The following is an 18,686-nucleotide window of genomic DNA, read 5'->3' as shown; positions in this document are numbered from 1 at the left end:
GCTAGGAATATTATAGGGTTAGGAATTTAAATGTCCATAGCACTCAAACTGTAATTTAAAGCCACACACTTCGGACTTTTCTACCACCTATTCTGCAAGCTCCCTGAGAGTTAACTCCTTTGTCACCAAACCCAGCAATGCCTATTGGGCATGCCCAAAGATTTGGTTAGAGCTTCGCATGGAGTTTCCCTTCCTCCAGGTTTTACCAGCTGCAAAAGAAAGGAGGAGACGGAGAGAAGAATTAAACAGGTAGAGAACTTGGTTCCGTTCAGAATGCCCGTGGCCAAAGCAGAGCACGGAAAGCTGGGGGAAGACAAGAGGCTGTCGCACAAAGCACCTTATCAGACAGACTTGAGTCTGGTCTCCAAGTTGGCGCGTTAGCCCGGTAGGTCCCTCTCACGTCTTTTTGGCACAGCCTAGGCAGATCGTGAAGGTTTGAAGAGATCACTCAGACTAGGGCCACAGTAAGGGGTGGGGCAGGGACGTTGGATCTGGGGGAGTGCCAGCGACTGTGTGAGTCTTGCCTGTCCCTGCTGTCCTCGATAAACTGCAGCTTTTCAGGGGTTCCAAACAGGAGACCAAAGCTCGCAAGTAAAACCGGAGCTCATCTTAATCACTGACTCCTTGCCCCCTTCCTTTTAGCTGCCGAGCTCTTCCCTGGCACCCTTTCAGGTACCCTCGCCCAATCACGACTAAACCCCGGAGAAGTGGAATCTCCACACAGGTTTCCGTGGGTCTAGCAGGGGCCTGGGCATGCTCAGTAGGCTATGTGGTTCTCTGGTTCTCTCTCTCTCTCTCTCTTTCTCTCTCTCTCTTTCTCTCGGGGGAGGGTGGGTGGTGACAAGTTAGAAGCTCTTGCGGCAGGTCCCCGCCTCCAGGATCGGGCTTCCCCTGCAAGGGTACGAAGCAAAGATATAAACACCTCGCTCCGCAGCGTCCCGACCTGAAGGGGTTGTGCCCGCGGGCCGAGCCCACCAGTATCCCCGCCTGAGGACGGCCCGCCGCTCTCCATGGTACTGCGGAGAGCTCAGCTCCGCCCTTCTCTTTCAGAAGGACAGCACCCGGCGTCACGTAACCCAGCCTTCTCAGGCTCCACCACCGCCTCCTCCTTCCCAGCTCTTTCCCTCTCTTCCTCCTCCTCCTCCTGCTCCCCTCCGTTGCCTGTTTTCCCCTCCCGCACTCCTGGAGATAGACGCTCAAGCCTGACGCCTCTGAAAAGGCAGCGGCAGTCGCCTTATCCACAGACCTCAGGAAATTCGCTTTGACCGATGCATGCTTCAGGCTCTGGGTCGAGCTAAGGGGAATAACCGGGCAGGTAAAGAAGCTCAATTTGGGTTGGGGGAGGGGATGGGGCGAGGCAACCTGGAGAAGGATATATTTCTCCCTAGTAACTGAGCCAGGATCTGCCACAAATGCACAAGGAAGGATGGGTGGTGGGAGGGTGGAGGAGTATAGATCTTCGTTGTTTTGCATGAAGCTTTTTAAATAGATGGCAAGAAAATGAGATGGTGGAACTGAGGTAGTAACTTAAAGGCTGAATGCAGTGATTTATTAGCAAAAGAGAGAAAACAGACAAGTTAGAAACCAAAGCAATAAAATGTATCTGTATCTACATCTTTATTTCCCTTCCCCATCGGCCCCATGCTGTGCCTATCCTTAATTTGTGCAGTTGACTCCAGGCTCCAAGAAACTGCACTGGTATTAGAGATGGAGCTTAGAGACTGGGCGGGAAAGCCAGGGAGAATTTGGGTGTGCATTGGTATTGAGGGACTTCGCAAAAGCGAGGGGGGAAAAGGCACTTCTATAAATTATCCCAAAGATTTCAGGTTCTTTGCGATGGTATATATCGAAGGATGCATGGAAAGATATGTGTGCATATGTGTATGTGTGTTATAAACATATTAAAATAAATGCAACTGCAGCAGATGAGCATACTGTATCGATCCTTCCAGTGGCTTGGGAATGAATTTGATTCTAGAAACGAAAGAAAAGATTAATGAGGCTGTTAGTCTGCTTTTGAATTAGAGCGCTTCTTCCTTTGGCTGCAGTAAGGTTGTTTTTCAGATCCTTTTATTTCATCCTCTAATTTGTGAACTCACCAGGTTTTTCCGGCACCTAGAGAGAATCCTTTCTCCATATAAATACAGATACTCACACACAATGAGCTTCCTCTAAGAACTGGGAGAGTCAGTTGACCTCCCCTGTGGTAAGAATATATGTGTGTTCCCCTCACTCTCTATCCCTTAAAAAAATTGGCAAGGTATGCATTAGTGGAGGAGGGCAGGAGAGACGGGTGAAGAAAGGTTTGTGATCATGTAATATTAATTAATAAAATAATTGGCTCCAGTTGAGTCACACACATAGACACTCATGCACACGCACACACACACACAAAGGTTTCCTAACACATAAGCTTCTGGATGTTTTCAAAGCACTACTCTTGATCTTAAAATTCCAGATTTATTTTGCAAATGACTGAAAAATTGGCAGATGCCCGAGTCCACTTAAAAATGAGAGTATATTGAATAATATCCTATCTTAGGATGATTTTTAAGAGCACCTTTCTTTGGGCTTGGCACAGAAGTAGACAAGATATGGCTGGTGATTGCTGATGGTGTGGAATGTATCAGCCATAATAAATAAGCAACTGAGATTTTTATTTCTTATTTATTTCTACTGAGCATTATGTATATGAGTGTATGTGTTGTGTTGTACGTGTGTTGAAAAAGGGAGAACCAGTCATCAATTTCATCTGGGGAGGAACTTGAAGTGGGATCCCCTGGCTTGGTGGTGGCTCTCAGCTGACACCTGTAGGGATTGCTCTGTACTGAAGAGAAATGCTCTCAGCTCTCTCCATGCAGGAGCAGCAGCACAATGCGGTGCCATAAATTACTGCTAGTTTCAGCTTGTAAGAAAAAAAAAAGTGTTAATTGGATAGTGAGCTTCTGTGTCCAGGCAATAAATGTGTGTGCGTGTGTGTATGTGTGTGTGGGGGGGTGGGGGGGTATAGTGGGAAATGCTGAGAGAAATGCATGTGTTTGCTTGACATAACCAGAAGAACCATTTGTGATTTTTTTTTGGGGGGGGGGGCGCAAAATGTGAGAGTAATGTTCTTTGGTTAAAAAAAAAATGACTTAAAAACAACTCACTACTTATGATTTCTGTACCATTTCAGGAACCTGTCAGATTAGGGTTAAATAAAGAGGTGATTTTATAATGAGTGATTCAAAGATATGATTTTATATTCTAGCATTCTGGAGCCATAGCAGCTAAGGTGACACACATGCCAAGTGCTGGTCTGACCACACAAATTCTAAGAGCTGACAGCCAGATAAGGACTTGAAGAGGAGTTAGGATCACTACACTGTTTGGCAAAATATTAACACTTTACCCATCTTTAGAGGAGTTAATATTATGGCAATTGAGACATAAATACTGTCCCAAATAGATAGGACGCCAGTTAGATGTCTTCTCCTAAAAGAGATTATTCCTTTAATAAAAGGAGGAAAATACTTGTTCGAAATTTAAAAGAGATTCCCAAGAAACTATCAGTATTCTTTCTCTGAAAAACATAAAATGGTAAGAATGCTAACCAAATCCAAGCCAGCAGCTTCCAGTCATGGTTTGATCTCCTTTGCCTGTTGTGAAATCTGTATTAACTGAGATCTGAGTAGGTTATATTTTTATTGCCCATGTTATCAGTACACATGTTAAGCAGAAGTCCTTAAAAGGGCCTTTTTTTCCTCCCCTTCTCATATTTTAAAAATTAAGCTTTCTCAGAAAAAGTAAAAGATCACCATAAACATATATCTATAAAATTCTGAGAGGGTTACATATTAAGTTATAATGAACTGCAAGGGTGTAATGACTGATTGTAAAAGTGCAATATTAACTATTAGGAGACATTAGGTCTTCCTGGATAGATCAGGACAAATAAGCCCCTTCTAGTAAGGTTAACTCTGGCTTCCTACCAGCTCTAGTTTTACACCTGGTTTCTGAGCTGAATAATGATTTATATGATACTATAAATGACTTTAGAACTTAATTTTTATTTTAATTCTCTGCAGATTTTCTGGGTCCCTATAAAAAGACAAAACCAAAATGCATCACCAACACACAACCAATTGATATGCTGGCATCTTAGCTTGGCCTTGCAGAGGGAGAGAGGAAAGAAGAGGAGCTGTTGTGACATCTAACAGCTTCTGGCTATTCCACAGCTTCTGGGTTCGAACCCTACCGTTGGGGAGGGAAAAGGAGAAGTAAAATCCAGCCTGTGAGGCCATGCATAAGGAATTCTGCTTTGGCTACAGTGGTGCAGGAAGTCCATGATATGACAGAAGAAGCAGGCCTTTGAAGCTACTCAGGGGTTAAGTGGTGCCGTAAAGAGGCAAGGAACCTGTCTCTCCCTTCCGGTTTGGGACACTGCATCTGGAGGAGAAACACTTGAGGCATTCACAAGTATCCAAGGATCCTGGTTCATTGCTGGCTTCTTGTACTTCCCCGAGAGGTATCTGCTTAACAGACTCTAACTGCTTTGCTTTTTCCCGTACCACTGATGGTACCTGGCAGATGACAGTATTTGAGGAGTGAAGCATTTGTTGACACCACTGATGCCCTTGAACTAGGTCATCGGACTCAAATGGATAAGTGACTTCCCTTGACCTTCTGTTAACGCCTTTTCCAGGACGTTGCTTCCAAAGTGTATCCTCCCTTTGGTCTGGAAGATCTGCTGCTGCCCTGTACCACTGGGGTCTACGTTTTCCAGTTGGGAGGGGACTATCGGGAGAGAGGGAGGGGCTGCTGGAAGAAGAAGAAGAAAAAAAGAGCTAGATAAAGGAGGGTGCATCCCTCCCACTCCTGCCTATCCCCTTACCCTACTTGTTTCTGGACCCTTATTTCTACATCACGGTGTCCAGGACCACTTTGACCCTGTCGGCCCCGGCACCCCCCCGCCGCACCCCAGCCCCGAGCATGGGGACGGCGCTTCTCCAGCGCGGGGGCTGCTTTCTCCTGTGCCTCTCGCTGCTGCTCCTGGGCTGCTGGGCAGAGCTGGGCAGCGGGCTGGAGTTCCCGGGCGCTGAGGGCCAGTGGACGCGCTTCCCCAAGTGGAACGCCTGCTGCGAGAGCGAGATGAGCTTCCAGCTCAAGACGCGTAGTGCCCGTGGCCTAGTGCTCTACTTCGACGACGAGGGCTTCTGCGACTTCCTGGAGCTCATCCTGACGCGGGGCGGCCGCCTACAGCTCAGCTTCTCCATTTTCTGCGCGGAGCCCGCCACACTCCTGGCTGACACGCCGGTCAACGACGGCGCATGGCACAACGTGCGTATCCGCCGGCAGTTCCGCAACACCACGCTCTTCATCGACCAGGTGGAGGCCAAGTGGGTGGAAGTGAAGTCAAAGCGCAGGGACATGACGGTGTTCAGCGGCCTCTTTGTGGGGGGGCTGCCCCCGGAACTGCGCGCTGCGGCGCTCAAGCTGACGCTGGCCTCCGTAAGGGAGCGAGAACCCTTTAAAGGGTGGATTCGCGACGTGAGGGTCAACTCCTCCCAGGCCCTGCCGGTGGACAGCGGCGAGGTGAAGCTGGACGATGAGCCGCCCAATAGCGGTGGGGGGAGCCCGTGCGAGGCGGGCGAGGAGGGCGAGGGCGGGGTGTGCCTCAACGGAGGCGTGTGCTCCGTCGTGGACGACCAGGCGGTGTGCGACTGCTCACGAACCGGCTTCCGCGGCAAGGACTGCAGCCAAGGTAAGGCCCGACGCCCGACCCATCGGGGGCCTCGGCCTGGGCAGGGCGCGGGGAGGCAGGGCGAGGCAGGCGGGGCCGGCTGGTGCATGGGGTCTTCCTTCTCTGGACAGTGTGTTTCAGCTAGTTTCAAGGTGAAGACCTGTTTGTGGCCTCTCTGCCTTAACACCTCCCACAGCTCCTCCCTTGGCATCCACTTCATGGTTGAGCAGCCCCATTTCCGGGTTCAGTTTTCCTCTGGGAACCCTTTGTGCCAACCCCGCTTACTTCCGATTGGCAAGTAGAATGACCTCTCCTCTTCATATCCTCGGGTTCTTTGTCAGGCTGCTCCCTAACTTCGTTGGGCGATGGCCCGCCTGAATAACCGCTGTGCTTTCCTCTACCACCTCTCAGTCTGTAAGACACGGATGTTCCCCCTAAGATGCAGGCAAGCATCTAGAAGATTGGGCACACATTTGGTGAAGAATCAAGTGCAGGAGAGGTTCGCTCTGGTTGAGAGTATCCACGTTTGTTATTCGTGGTGAAGGACAGAAGGGGAACAGGATTCATAGGAACTGCTCTGCCTTTTATAAGTAAAGTATAAAGTCCTGCTCCTGGTTGTGGAAAAAGGGGGCCGTGGGAGGGGGCACATGTGAAGGTTTTCTGTATTAGAAGGAGAAGGGTTCTTGGAATTAACGTTAGCTTCTGTGGTTATGTCTAAGTCCAACATTTGTCAGTTTAGGAAAAATTATGTGATTTCTGTGATTTCTTGAAGTGGAAGACAGGTCAGCTAATATTTAGAAATGTTAGAGATTAAATAACATATTTCTTAATTAGCAGATGTCTTGGGAAGATAACACAGAAATTCAGACGTTGTTGGACTGGGAAGCTTCTGTAGGCTAATAAATAGGGGATGCATATGAAGGATTGCAAGAGATTTTCTGAGTACATTTAGCTAATGATATTTATCTGAGTAGGGGGGCTAACATGGATTCTGTTGTTTTTAAGGATTGGAAGTGTGAAAAAAAATCATACCTAAGTTTTGTTATCTCCCCTTAATAAATAAAATTCAGTCATCCATCTGTCTCCAATATTGCTACATGACGATGACCAAGGAAAAATACTGTATAAATACCAAAAAGCCTATGAACAGAAAGTGTCTGATATGAAAAAGAGGAAGCATGGATATATCTGTGGCTGAGCAGGAGAGGTGTCAGGGTTTAAAGTAGATAGCATATGGGTCAAATCAAACAGCACATGGATAAATGACATTTATGGCTGCAAATGTTTTTTTTTTAAAGATGAATTATTAAATCTGATTTTGAAAGCTGTGAGGGCAAAATCTCTATTGTGGCAGAATTTTGTTGTATAATGTCTCCTGTTTTTTGTTTTTTGTTTTTTTGTGTTTTTTTTTTTTTTTTTTTTTTTTTTTTTTTTTTTTTTTTTTTTGCTGACACTGCTATTAGGAACTAGCCCTTGTAAATCTTATTAGACTTGGCAGTTCTCTCTCATCTGACTTGAAGAGAAATGAAGACTTGATAAAATTTCTAATTGTTTAAACAGCAAAGGGAATTTGTTAGGAAGGAAAAAGCTGGTCATCAGAAAAAGAAGAGTTATGTAGCCTTCATGGGTTTATGGGGGAAAAAAGTAAAGGTTTATGTTATTATGTTCTGCCTTCATGAAGGTTTTTGTTTTCATTATGTTTTGGCTTAAGTAATCATAGAAGCCTGTGTATTCCATGGCCTACGCTGTACTTCAGTTTGGCCAGTAAATTTCCATGGATGTAGTACCAGGCTTTATAGTTAGGTTTTACAAAAATAAAACAGTACATGTTTTTCCTCTCCCATACCTAATTTAGTTGTAAATCTTGAATGAAATAGCAGGTACATATGATGATTTGCTGTATTATAATTTGAAGCTCCATACCTCTGCACTGATTAATAGAAATACACTTTTAAAAATGAACATTTTATGGTAAAAATTGCTCTACGTATCACAATGCCACTTTAAAATACAAAGCAGACCATTTAATGAAGGACACATGAGATATAACTTCCTTCCTTAAATTAGGAAACAAATATGACACAATGACAGCTTGTTCTGTGTGGGAAGGTGTTTTAAATTAAAATTTTTATTTTCTTGTGCATTTTAAATGTAGGGATCCAGGGATCATGCATAATCAGGAACACTTAAGAGTGGAGAAAGTGTGGCAAAAGTAATATGTTGAAGAGAAGCAGAATTAGATGTTTCTGAAATGCATTTTATTTTGTCAGTGGATAGGCTCTTTCCATAAGAGGAAGAATTTGGAATTACCAAGATGTGTAATTGAACGGTATAATACCTGATGCTTAAGGTAATTCAGTTCAGAATAGAGAATCCATCAGGATGGTTCTGGAGCATTGATTCGTTTGAAAATTTGATCTGAAAATGGAGTAAAAGATCACCACTAGTCAGGAAAGGAAAACAAAAGGCTGGATTCTTTTGATTATCACAGAAATGGGAGATGGAGTGATAAAGGCAGAGTCGATCTGCCCAGAAGGATTGGCTTTATTTTTATGTATTTTCTCTATTTCATGTGTGTCAAGTGACTGTTAAATAATTAATTGAGAATGGATGCCTCTCCCAGCACCAATCATGAATTGATGGCCAGGGATAGATGGTTTCTATTCAGATTAAGTATGAGCGGAGCCCTCCCTTTAGCCAGTATTTACTCTGATTGCCACATTCTTTTTAAAAACTCATTTAAAAACAAATCCACATTCATTAGAGAAAATTTAGGAAAAAAATTAACAGCAAACATTAAACAAGATTCAAATTATATCTAGTTCTAACCACAATTTCTTTTTTAACTTAATAAAGTCTAATATTATTTAGTTGCCTTCATATTAAAAATAGAGTAAGAACTAAAAAAGACAATAATCATATTCTTTTTCTCTTCTCTTTTTTTTTTTTTTTCCTGGCCATGGCCCGGAATGTCTTGCAACAACTTCTGCATCTATGGTTTTCTAGAATATTTTTACTTAACGATCTGAGTTTCATCCTAATTATAGTTTATTCAAGCCTAGCAAGTTTTATGTATTTATTTATGTAGTGATGGAAAGAGAACACAAGAAAGGTTATATGTCATGACCAGGTTAGTGGCAGAGCCCGCATACAAGAGCAGGCACTCTCATTCTAGAGCCCTTTATTATCTTCTCTGCTGAATAAGGTTTCCATTTTATGAGGATTAATATTTTTTCAGGTTCAGGCATTATTCAAGAGAAAAAAAATTATGTATAAGTGGCTGATGGAATAGAACTAACCTATGTATTACTTAATGTTCTTTGACCCTGAAAATGGACCTCAGAACTCTACTATCCAAGAATGTCATCTTTCCTGAATGATGGATGCTTATGGGGCACATAGCTTTTTCAGTGAATCATACTCATCTCAGTGCCCCAGGACCATTATTATTTAATAAGTTTCTACTTAAGAGGACTAATAGTTTCTTAGCGGCTAAAAAGAACTAGTGAATGCTATGGCTATCCAGCTTAAAAATGAGAATAAAAGGTTGATCAATAAGAAGTGAAGTTATACTTTTAAAAATGATTTGAGGTTTCACGCATTTTAGGGTTATTTATATTAAAATTTCATACTAGACTCTTGTCACTTTTATTTACTTTCACTATTTAAATGGCCATAAACACATACCCTTACAATGGCTAATTACTAAATATTACTAAACATGGTAGTGTGATAGATGTCACTCAATAAAGCCCATGCTTTCTATGACTTTACTACTGTGACCAGATCGACACCAATATTCACTTAGTCATTTCTACATTCATTTCTTTATTCAACAAATACTGATTGAACGCTTTGTAAGCATCTGAGTAGTAGGCTCAGGTAAAAAACATGGTGAGTAAACTCTCAGAAATAGTTCCTACCTTGCTAGACCTTTGCATTCCAATGAAGAGACATAGTTATTTAAAAAGTAAACGGAAACTTAAAATGGTGGTATGTATTTTGGAGGACAGATACATGGTACTGCGGGAACTTAAAATAGCGTGAACTAACCTAATCAAAGAAGGTTTCCCTGAAGATTGAGGTTTAAAATCTGAGGTGAGAAGGAGTTAACCATGTAAATGCAGAGGACAAATACTAGGTACAAAAGTCTGGTATAAGAGTTGGCCTGGCATATTCAAGCAACTGAGAGGAGGCCCTGGAGTATGGAGCTCTTAGAGGAGTAGGGCCAGCTCTTTTGGGGCCTTCCAGACCATATCAAGGATTTGAATATTTATGGTAAAAGTGATGGAAAAATATTCGAAGGAGCTTAGTATGGAAGGTGGGGAGGAGGGTGCCATTATCAAATTTATATTTCAAAAATGTCACTCTGGCTACAGTGTAGGGAACACATTGATAGGGGGCCAGAGAAAAAGAGAAAACATTATTTTCTGTTTGTCAGTCAACAAAATTTGTTGAAGTACCCACTGTAAGCTGTAGACTGAGTGAGGGGACATAGGGAAAAACAAGATTCTTCCTTTAAGGAACTTAGAATCTTTGTGAGTTTGGTTATATATAGAAATCTAAGGACATTCATTGTTAGGAACATTTGGTTCTATCTGTAAAAAGTATCAGAACCCTTTCTGTGGATTATCATGTAGTTTCCTCAGATAAACCTAGCAAATCCATAGGCTTCTGGAGCCTGTTGGCAATGAATGTCACACTATTCTGTGCCTTCCAAGAACCTTGCTCAATATGCCTTTCTTGTGACAGTATATATTGGTTGATTGATTCTAGGCTTTCAATACTTTAACTGCTGCAATAAAGAAAAATATTGCTTAGGTTCTCAATCTTTTATTTATTTGAGAATTTTTATTATGAGAGACTTTTACACAAAAACATTTGTAAAAACTATCACCCTACATATAAACTAGTATATTTATTCATTTCAATCCTATACTTACATAGTTATGCTTACTATATTTACTCCAGTGTGTAGATATAGATATCTAATGGGCCTGTCCTATTTATGATTTGTCTTTGAGACTCTCCTATAAGTTATTTACATGCATCTGCAGAGAAGCTAGGTAATATATTTGAGCTTTAAAAGCTTAAGTAAGATATTCTTATAGTTATTATAAACAGATTATATTTTTAGCATAAATTTATATATATGCCAGTGAAATCATGTTCCAGTTTTGGATACCTTTAGATGAAATGTGATAATAAATTGATAAAAAAGTAACTCCTGATTGACTACAGGAAGGACCAGCACTATATAATATTTATGCTATTCTTAGCTGTATTGTGAGAATCAGCACCCTGCGCTACACTGGTTCCTGAAAAGCAGTCATTGACCACATTCTGTATCCCTTTCTCAGTAAACATTTGGTGGCCACACTGCATGCAGGGTTAACTCTTATAAATGTTCATTGAAAATTAAGTATCATAGATACTTACATTTTTTTTCTGGAGATATAAAGCTGCTGTTTGAAGTTTTTCTGCAAACTGTGTTTTCAAGAAGTGCACACGTGTATATGACATAATTCAGAATAAATAATTTTTGCATTCTAAAAGTTTTGGCTTCATACTCACGTCACATATTCTAAAGGTTTTGAGTTTGGTGTATGAAACAATATTATGCAAACCTCCTATACTTTTTTCTTGTGCACTTATATATAATTTTATGGCTCAATCCCTTTTCTATTACTGAAAAAAACAAGAATTGGTAATTTTCTTGGTCTTTGTTAAATAGTAAGTCTTAAAGTGTCCCAATAAGGTTTTGGAAAAAGAAAAAGTCTTTTGGTTAGTTGTATTAGGGCTCTTCAGAAATTGCATGCTTTTTTTTTTTCTTAAGCTTGGATTTCATGTGTTTCTCCCTGAATATGGGAATGGGTGTGGTGCTCGCTCAAATTCTTTTCTTGCCATGTTATTTACACAATGTGTGTAAACAGAATGTGGCATGGTGTCTGAGCACCTAAATTCCAGATATGGCGTTGCCTCTAAATCAACTGTTATAAGTGGAGCAAGATCACTAATATTCTGCATTTCAATTTTCAAGATTGGAAATCGAGAAGCACATAATCAGACAACTAATACATTGTGTACTTCTAACCTATTTCAGAGTATGAGTAGTTAATAGATGTAAACTCCCAGAGAAACATGAACATTGGGAAGAAAGAACCAATGGCAGCAGGGTAGATAGCCCTAAAATCTTGTAAATGTTAATAGTGAAAATGTTAAATATGTTTTTATAAATCTATGTTGGGATCATTTTAGGTGAAGTGTAGATTATTTATGCCCAGTAGTATATATAAGATTTGGTAGAGTTTTCTTATTACACATTGATATGTTGGTACAGACAAGCTGAGTAAAGAAGGCATCCGTCCCCATGTTCCTTCTGTGTAAAATCTGAGCAAATGAAATGAATAATTTAAGGCAGCACCTAAATGAGTGCATATCCTATGATTCTATTTATATGGAGTTCAAAACAGACACAACTAATCTATGGTGATAAAGTTCATAATGGGGTTACCTTTTAGTGGTATTGACTAGAAGAGGGCACAGTGAAGCCTTTCACATGATCTGGGTGATGTTTACATGGGTATGTATATATTTGTAAAGACTAACTGAACTATGTGTACACTTAAGATTTACATACATAAAGTATCTATACGTAAGATATCTACACATAAGATACTTTACTTTATATATGCTCTACTTTAAAAAAAATCATTCAAGTTATAAAAGAATGATGCTCAATGAATACATGTAGTGTGTACATATTCATGCCCTAAATACATATGAAAATGCACTTTATGAAGGAATTCTTAATGGAAATCCATATTTTAAAATGGTAGGCAAAAGTGCCAAATATTTCTAACATTCCAGAGAGCAAGTATATGTATATATGAATAAATTTTAAGGATAAGGAGAGTATTCTGTTTTAAACACCTGTACACCTTTTAACTTGTTTCCAATTTCTTGTGTCTTTTGTAATAGAGATAACACATAGATAAAATAGAGATAACACAGATAAAATTAGCATCTATTGAACTAAAGTCCTACCAACACATTCAAGCAATGTAAGTTTTCCAATAAGGACAATTCAGTTACTGGAATTTTAAGTTATTGAATGATGAGTATGTTGTAAGAGCTCAATAAATATTTGAATGAGTGTTGGGATATTGGGAAAAAAAGACATTACCAGTCTAACCATAGCTCTCATAATATTCTCTAAATCTATAAATATGCATGGTTTCTTCCCCAAAATATTAGGCATAAAATTATTCAGAAGGTGAACTAAATGCCCCTCCTTTCTTGGTGCCATAAACACCTTTTGTGTTTGAGTATAATTTGAAATTATTCTGTTCAGAATCATAAGTTATTATTGTTTAGTGTTTATGAGTGAAAAACACTGCATAGTATGCTTTGTCCCTCTTAAACTTATGTATTCCTACAACATCCTAATTTGATAGGTTTTATAAAATTCCCATTTTACAGAGGAGAACACTGCGGATTAGAAGAGCTGCCTTGCCGAAAGTCCCCTAGCTCAGTGGCAGAGCTGAAATCTGAGCCCAGGTGTGTCCATTGCCGCAGCAGGCAACTGTCCATTATATGACATAACCTGTGTGTTTCTCTTAATAAACAGCTAGTGGATGCTGGGAATTTGTTCTTGAGTTGTCAGCTTGCTGCTGATATGAATGGCTGACTTATAATAAAGCCTTCAGAATTGAAGATTGTGGCAGACCCTTACATTTAGTGCCATTTCCTAATGTCATGATAATAAACAGAATAGCTTGTCAGAATTCATTGCACTTTGTTTCTGTAACACTTGCTTATTTGCTGCTTTTGTTGACCTTCTATTAATATTATGCTTAATGGGTTGATTTTACTTTAATGTAACTAGAAATAAAGCCCCAGTATATTTCATCTAAAGAACTACAATTCTTAATCTTCTGAACGAAAATACTTAGTTTTCACAAAACAAGCAACACAGAATTTACATCCACTTCAGATAACATTATTGAAATTATCAAAATGCATGGTGATTTAGCACAAGTACAAAGATCTGTCCCCCTCACATAAGTAGACACTTAGACTTGCTGATTTAGAACATGGTTCTGCTGAAGGTTTAGATGATGGTATACTGGACCCTTAATTGAAATTACATAAGGAGAAGGTAGTGTCTCTTTTTGGATAAGTTTGGCTTCCCAACACATTGCTTAAAATTTAATTCAAGAGCGGTTCTTAGAGTTAGAAATATGTATTCCCTATGCTATTTCTGGTATATATGAGACACTATTATTAGAAAGAAGTGGGAGGAGAACAAGACTGACCTGGCAAGCCAAAGTGCTGACCTGGACTCTTGTCTAGTAACTTGTGCTCAAAACTGTCTGTACTGTAATTAGAAATACACCGATGCCACGTTGCAGGAAGCTGGTGCTACTTCAAATAGCACTTTCTTAGGTTGGTTCCCAGGAGGGATCCGGTGGTCCAAAAGTTAGAGGAGGAGCTGCAAAGAAGAACAGTTGCTTCACAAGCACCCTAACGTCAGGCGGGGCTTTCTGTATTTAATTATAGACATAATGAATTCTGTGCAGATGACATTCCATAACAGAAACAACACTGATCACAGTTTAGGAGCTGCAGTTGTGGGTGACCTAACAAGACCAGGCCTTGTATGTGGAACCAGCTAAGCTTAAGTGTTACTGAGACATTGCTTGATTCAGCAGAATGAACTGCCCCAGTCCAGCAGAGGCAAGGAAATTAAAGACTCATGTTTTTCTTCTAAGTAATGATGTCTCTCTATAATTAAGCGTGCCTGGACTTTCCTTAGGGAAATAGCTGGCATGGTAGCATATAACTATAGCTGCCATATGGAAGATACTACTTTTCAGCTTAGACTCTTTATCTGAATGCAGCATTTTTTTTCCAGCAAATACATGATTATTTATTTAAAATTGTTACATGTGAAGCGTAAGGGACTAAATGTTTAATTTATACAAGCAGAAACATTGTAAAAATAGGAAGTGATATATTGTACTTCATGACCCAAATGCACAAGTAAATGTTTAAGACAATACTTTTATGAACCCCTATTTTAAAAATTGGGTCAACTTCCTGTGACATAGAGTACTAAGATTTTTAAAATGATGAGACATGTACTTTTCATATATAAATGATGGTGTGTATGTGTATAAACATAGATATATACAAACATATGACATATATAAGAAAATTATATAATGTAAGCAGAGAAGGATTTTTTAAAAGTCTTTGAAATGTTAAAATAAAATCTTCACAAATATACTGGTTAAACATGTCATTAAAATATAATGTCTTTATGATTTAAAATACTCTATGTAATATATATATTTTTTCTACACAAGACCTTAGAAACCTAAAAAGTCTATGCTTTTGTAGTAAGGTAAATGACTTTCTGTGGTTAGGCATGGGATTCGAGATTTTGAAGTTTCTTCAAAGTGCCATTTTCATATTATTGATTGACAACATTCCAACTATTCCTGGGGGTTATATGAAAATCTAACTATATTAAGTCTTGCTCTAAGATTGTTCTGACAGTTACCAAGAGTAATTTGCTTTGATGGAACTTTAGCTATCGTTATTAAATAATAATAGTTATTATTTAACTATTAATTGAAATGAGCCACAATTATGTTCAAACACATGGAAAAAATTAGGTTAATATTAATAATGGCATTTTAAAAGTTTTATCCATAAGAAAACTAGGGGGTTAAACTTATTTAATGAACTCCCAATGAGTTCAAAATAAGCCAACCACCACAGGGCTATTTTGAAAGAGCGATTTAGGTAAAAAATAGTTCCCAAATCTCTTAACAGAGTAGTTGGAGAATCTATAAGAACTTTAGTTTTTAAAATTTAAAGGAGTCATGTGTAAGTTTCAGAACATGCCTTGTTGATCAGTTTCTATCATTATATGAGAATTTTTGGGTTCATGCATCATTAATTTTCTCTTCCTCTGGCCTCTTCAACCTTTGTTGAGATTAGAATGTTAGAATTAAAATAATATGGCTTTTCTGTTTCTATCACAATTTCTATTTTTTGGCTTTAAATAACATTTAAAGGGTTTTTTTTTTTTTATTGTTGCTGATGTGTGTGTGTGTATGTGTGTGTGTGTTTCACTTGAATTTTATCCATTGTTTACTCTTCTACTCTCTACATTGATTTCCTTCATAAAAACACAGGCAGAGGTAGAACTTCAAGAATTAGAGTAATTCTTCATCTGGGAATGACACTCTTCTATGACTGTTAGCCGAGAGCTGTGCGCCTTCCCAGAGGTCATTAGAAATAAAGAATGATGGGCACCTCCCCTTCCCCTAGACCCAAGATGTTATCCATCCTGGACAAAGTTCTTGTTTGTATGACACAGAAAATGCTGTGTTTCATCCTAAATAGAGGCAATAAAGATTTGGATTGGGGCCAAATACACAATCCTGTAGTGTCTTCCGCCCACAGGGGATGGAGGATGGAAGGGTGATGAGGCCTCAGGGAAGTTTCGGAGCTTAGGATGTGTAATAATTGAGAAAATGAGACTGAAGACTGAAAGAGGAACAGGAGATAGGAGAAAAGATGATGGGGGGGGGGTGGAACAAGTGCTGGAGAAGAAGTAAATTGAGAGAGAGAGAGCAGAATTTGAAACAACCAGAACACTGAGAGCTGGTGAATTAAAATAAGAAAAGTCACATATCTGGTTAGTGGAGGAGGGGACTAGAACATGAATTTCTTGACTTCTAGTCCTGAGATTGCACTGGAGAGCTAGGAGGAAGAAAAAGGCAAGGACAAATACATTATCATCTAAACTTTTAGTCACATAAAATAGAATCATTCTTTAGTAGGTTCTCGCAGTGTCATTGCGCTTTTCCTGCTCACAACAGGAACAGAAATAGCAAAATCTTGCATAACTCATACTCTGTGCCAGGCACTATTTTAAGCTCTTTACACATTCTAATCCATTTAATCCTCCCACAACCCTATAAAGTAGGAGCAGTTTTCCCCAATTTACAGCTGAGAAAACTGAGGCACAGAGAGATTTTTTAAAAATTACTTAGTTCACACCCTGGGCAGTTGCAAAACTGGCATTCATACCAAGGCTATGTAACCTCCTGAGGACGTGCCCTGAACTTGTAATTCCTTCTTTTTTAATAATAACTGAATGTACATCCACCACACTCTCTTTCACATATGAGAATCTGCCCTGTGTCTAAACAATGCCTGTATAAACTAATGCAATTTCATTTTCTCTCCCTCTCAGTATTCCATCTAAGTGTTTAATAACTTTTCCTGGGCAGAATTTCTTTTTTAAATTTAATGAAAATCCTTTCTCTGCTGACATAAATTAATTTCTTCTTGTTATGTACTCAGTGGAAATAAAATTCATGTAGTCAATATCCCCTTGAATTATTATTATCTGCTTAAGAGAGAGAGTGCTGTCTTCACTGAGCTAAAAATGTTTTAGATCCCCCTTCTGTGAAACTGATCTGACATTCAGCCTCCTTGCCCTAATAGCCACCTGCTTTATTTGTGTTACTCAGTGTTACCTCAACTCACTAATGTTCTCCCAATGCTTAGTTCCCCAGATCTGGGACAACCCTTGCCTCCGTTAATCACATGCTACACTTTCAGTGACTCCCTAAACTTTCCTTTTGCTTCTGTCTGACTTGCTAATTTCCCATTGTATCTTGAAAATATCAAGATATATATATATATCTTGGGCAGAGGCTTTCTGAAGTCCTTAATAGGTGGTTGTTACTTGGCAGTTAAAAAAAAAAAAACCAAAAAAACCTGCCTGTTACTAGTGTCTGTAGATCAGGCAGTCTAGAATTGTGTAAAGGGAAAAGTCTTGATAGCACTATGTTTGTAAGCAGGAAAAGTAGGCCAAAAAAATATGAGTTGATAAACAGAAAACAGAATTTGAACTAAGGGAAACTGGCACCGGTAGTCTGGTCCACAGAGGACTACACAGTGGAAATGGATTTGAACAAGAATGTGTTAATTTAGGCCTAAGGAAAGAGAAAACAGCATTTGCTTGTAATTCTAGCATAAATGTGAGAAGAGGCTAGCAGAAGTGGTGGGTGAATCTCTATTCCTGGAGATTCTTAACAATAGCTTAGATACACAACTGCCAGTTTTAAATTGCTTAGGATTTCTCTTTTTCTGGTCAGAGGCTTGGACTAAATGACCTTCAGAATACATTTTCAGCTCTTTTATCAGTTATATAAATAATCAAACTTTTTGGAAAACATTTAACACAAGTCTTTCAAATATGAGATGGAAATAGCCCAAAACAATCCTCCCCTGCCCAAGCCCAAATGATCCACTGGTGGGGGGGAGGGGAAAGCAAGCAAACAGAAAAACAAACAAACAAAACAAAACAAAAAAACTACTTTAAAAAGTATCTGAGGTTATAATTCACAGATGCATTTGGATAAAATATGGCATCAGCTGCTACAGGACGACTTAGTTCCTGAATTACTTCCCGATTGCCTTAACTTGCTGTTGCTGCACATAGGTGTCCCTGGAATACACTCTGGGCAGGCTCTTTGCCCACATGCTTGTGTTTGCCCTGAGCCAGCTGCTCTTGTTGTCCTCTTTACACAGTGTATTGCCCCAGTTTCATGTTTCCTTGAATGGTCGAGCTCGAGTTACGGCTGCTGCCTGTATCTCAATCCAGTTCACACTTCCGCTTGCTCATTGTGCCTTCTCTAGGGTTTCCTCCCCAAACTGAACCCACCCCCACCAGGCGCGGTGCTGGGCAGCATAGCCACGTGATGCCCTCCTGTATTCATCCTTTTCTTTTTTTTAAAGATTGTATTTTATTTATTTGACAGAGATAGAGACAGCCAGCGAGAGAGGGAACACAAGCAGGGGGAGTGGGAGAGGAAGAAGCAGGCTCATAGCGGAGGAGCCTGATGTGGGGCTCGATCCCATAATGCCGGGATCA

At 39.8% G+C, this 18,686-nt stretch overlaps 1 protein-coding gene across 29 annotated transcripts in view; it reads left to right on the top strand.

The window, feature by feature from the left end:
* The first annotated feature begins 829 nt into the window (after nt 1-829).
* NRXN1 (neurexin 1) overlaps nt 830-18,686 on the top strand; it is a 1,113,431-nt gene continuing 1,095,574 nt past the window's right edge. For 28 of the 29 annotated variants that reach the window (XM_019801696.2, XM_019801695.2, XM_019801700.2 and 25 more), the window contains exons 1-2: nt 831-1,315; nt 4,068-5,743. In XM_019801696.2, the coding sequence (XP_019657255.2) occupies nt 4,972-5,743 (772 nt within the window). In that variant the 5' untranslated portion in view covers nt 831-1,315; nt 4,068-4,971. Of the gene's footprint in view, nt 1,316-4,067; nt 5,744-18,686 lie in introns of all 29 variants that reach the window. The other variant, XM_034659123.1, reaches the window with a different exon arrangement.

Source organism: Ailuropoda melanoleuca, chromosome 4, assembly GCF_002007445.2.
Source record: "Ailuropoda melanoleuca isolate Jingjing chromosome 4, ASM200744v2, whole genome shotgun sequence".
In the NCBI taxonomy this organism is placed as follows: domain Eukaryota; kingdom Metazoa; phylum Chordata; class Mammalia; order Carnivora; family Ursidae; genus Ailuropoda; species Ailuropoda melanoleuca.
The sequence above is the reverse complement of the archived record's forward strand: the minus strand, read 5'-3'. Positions and strand labels throughout refer to the sequence as shown.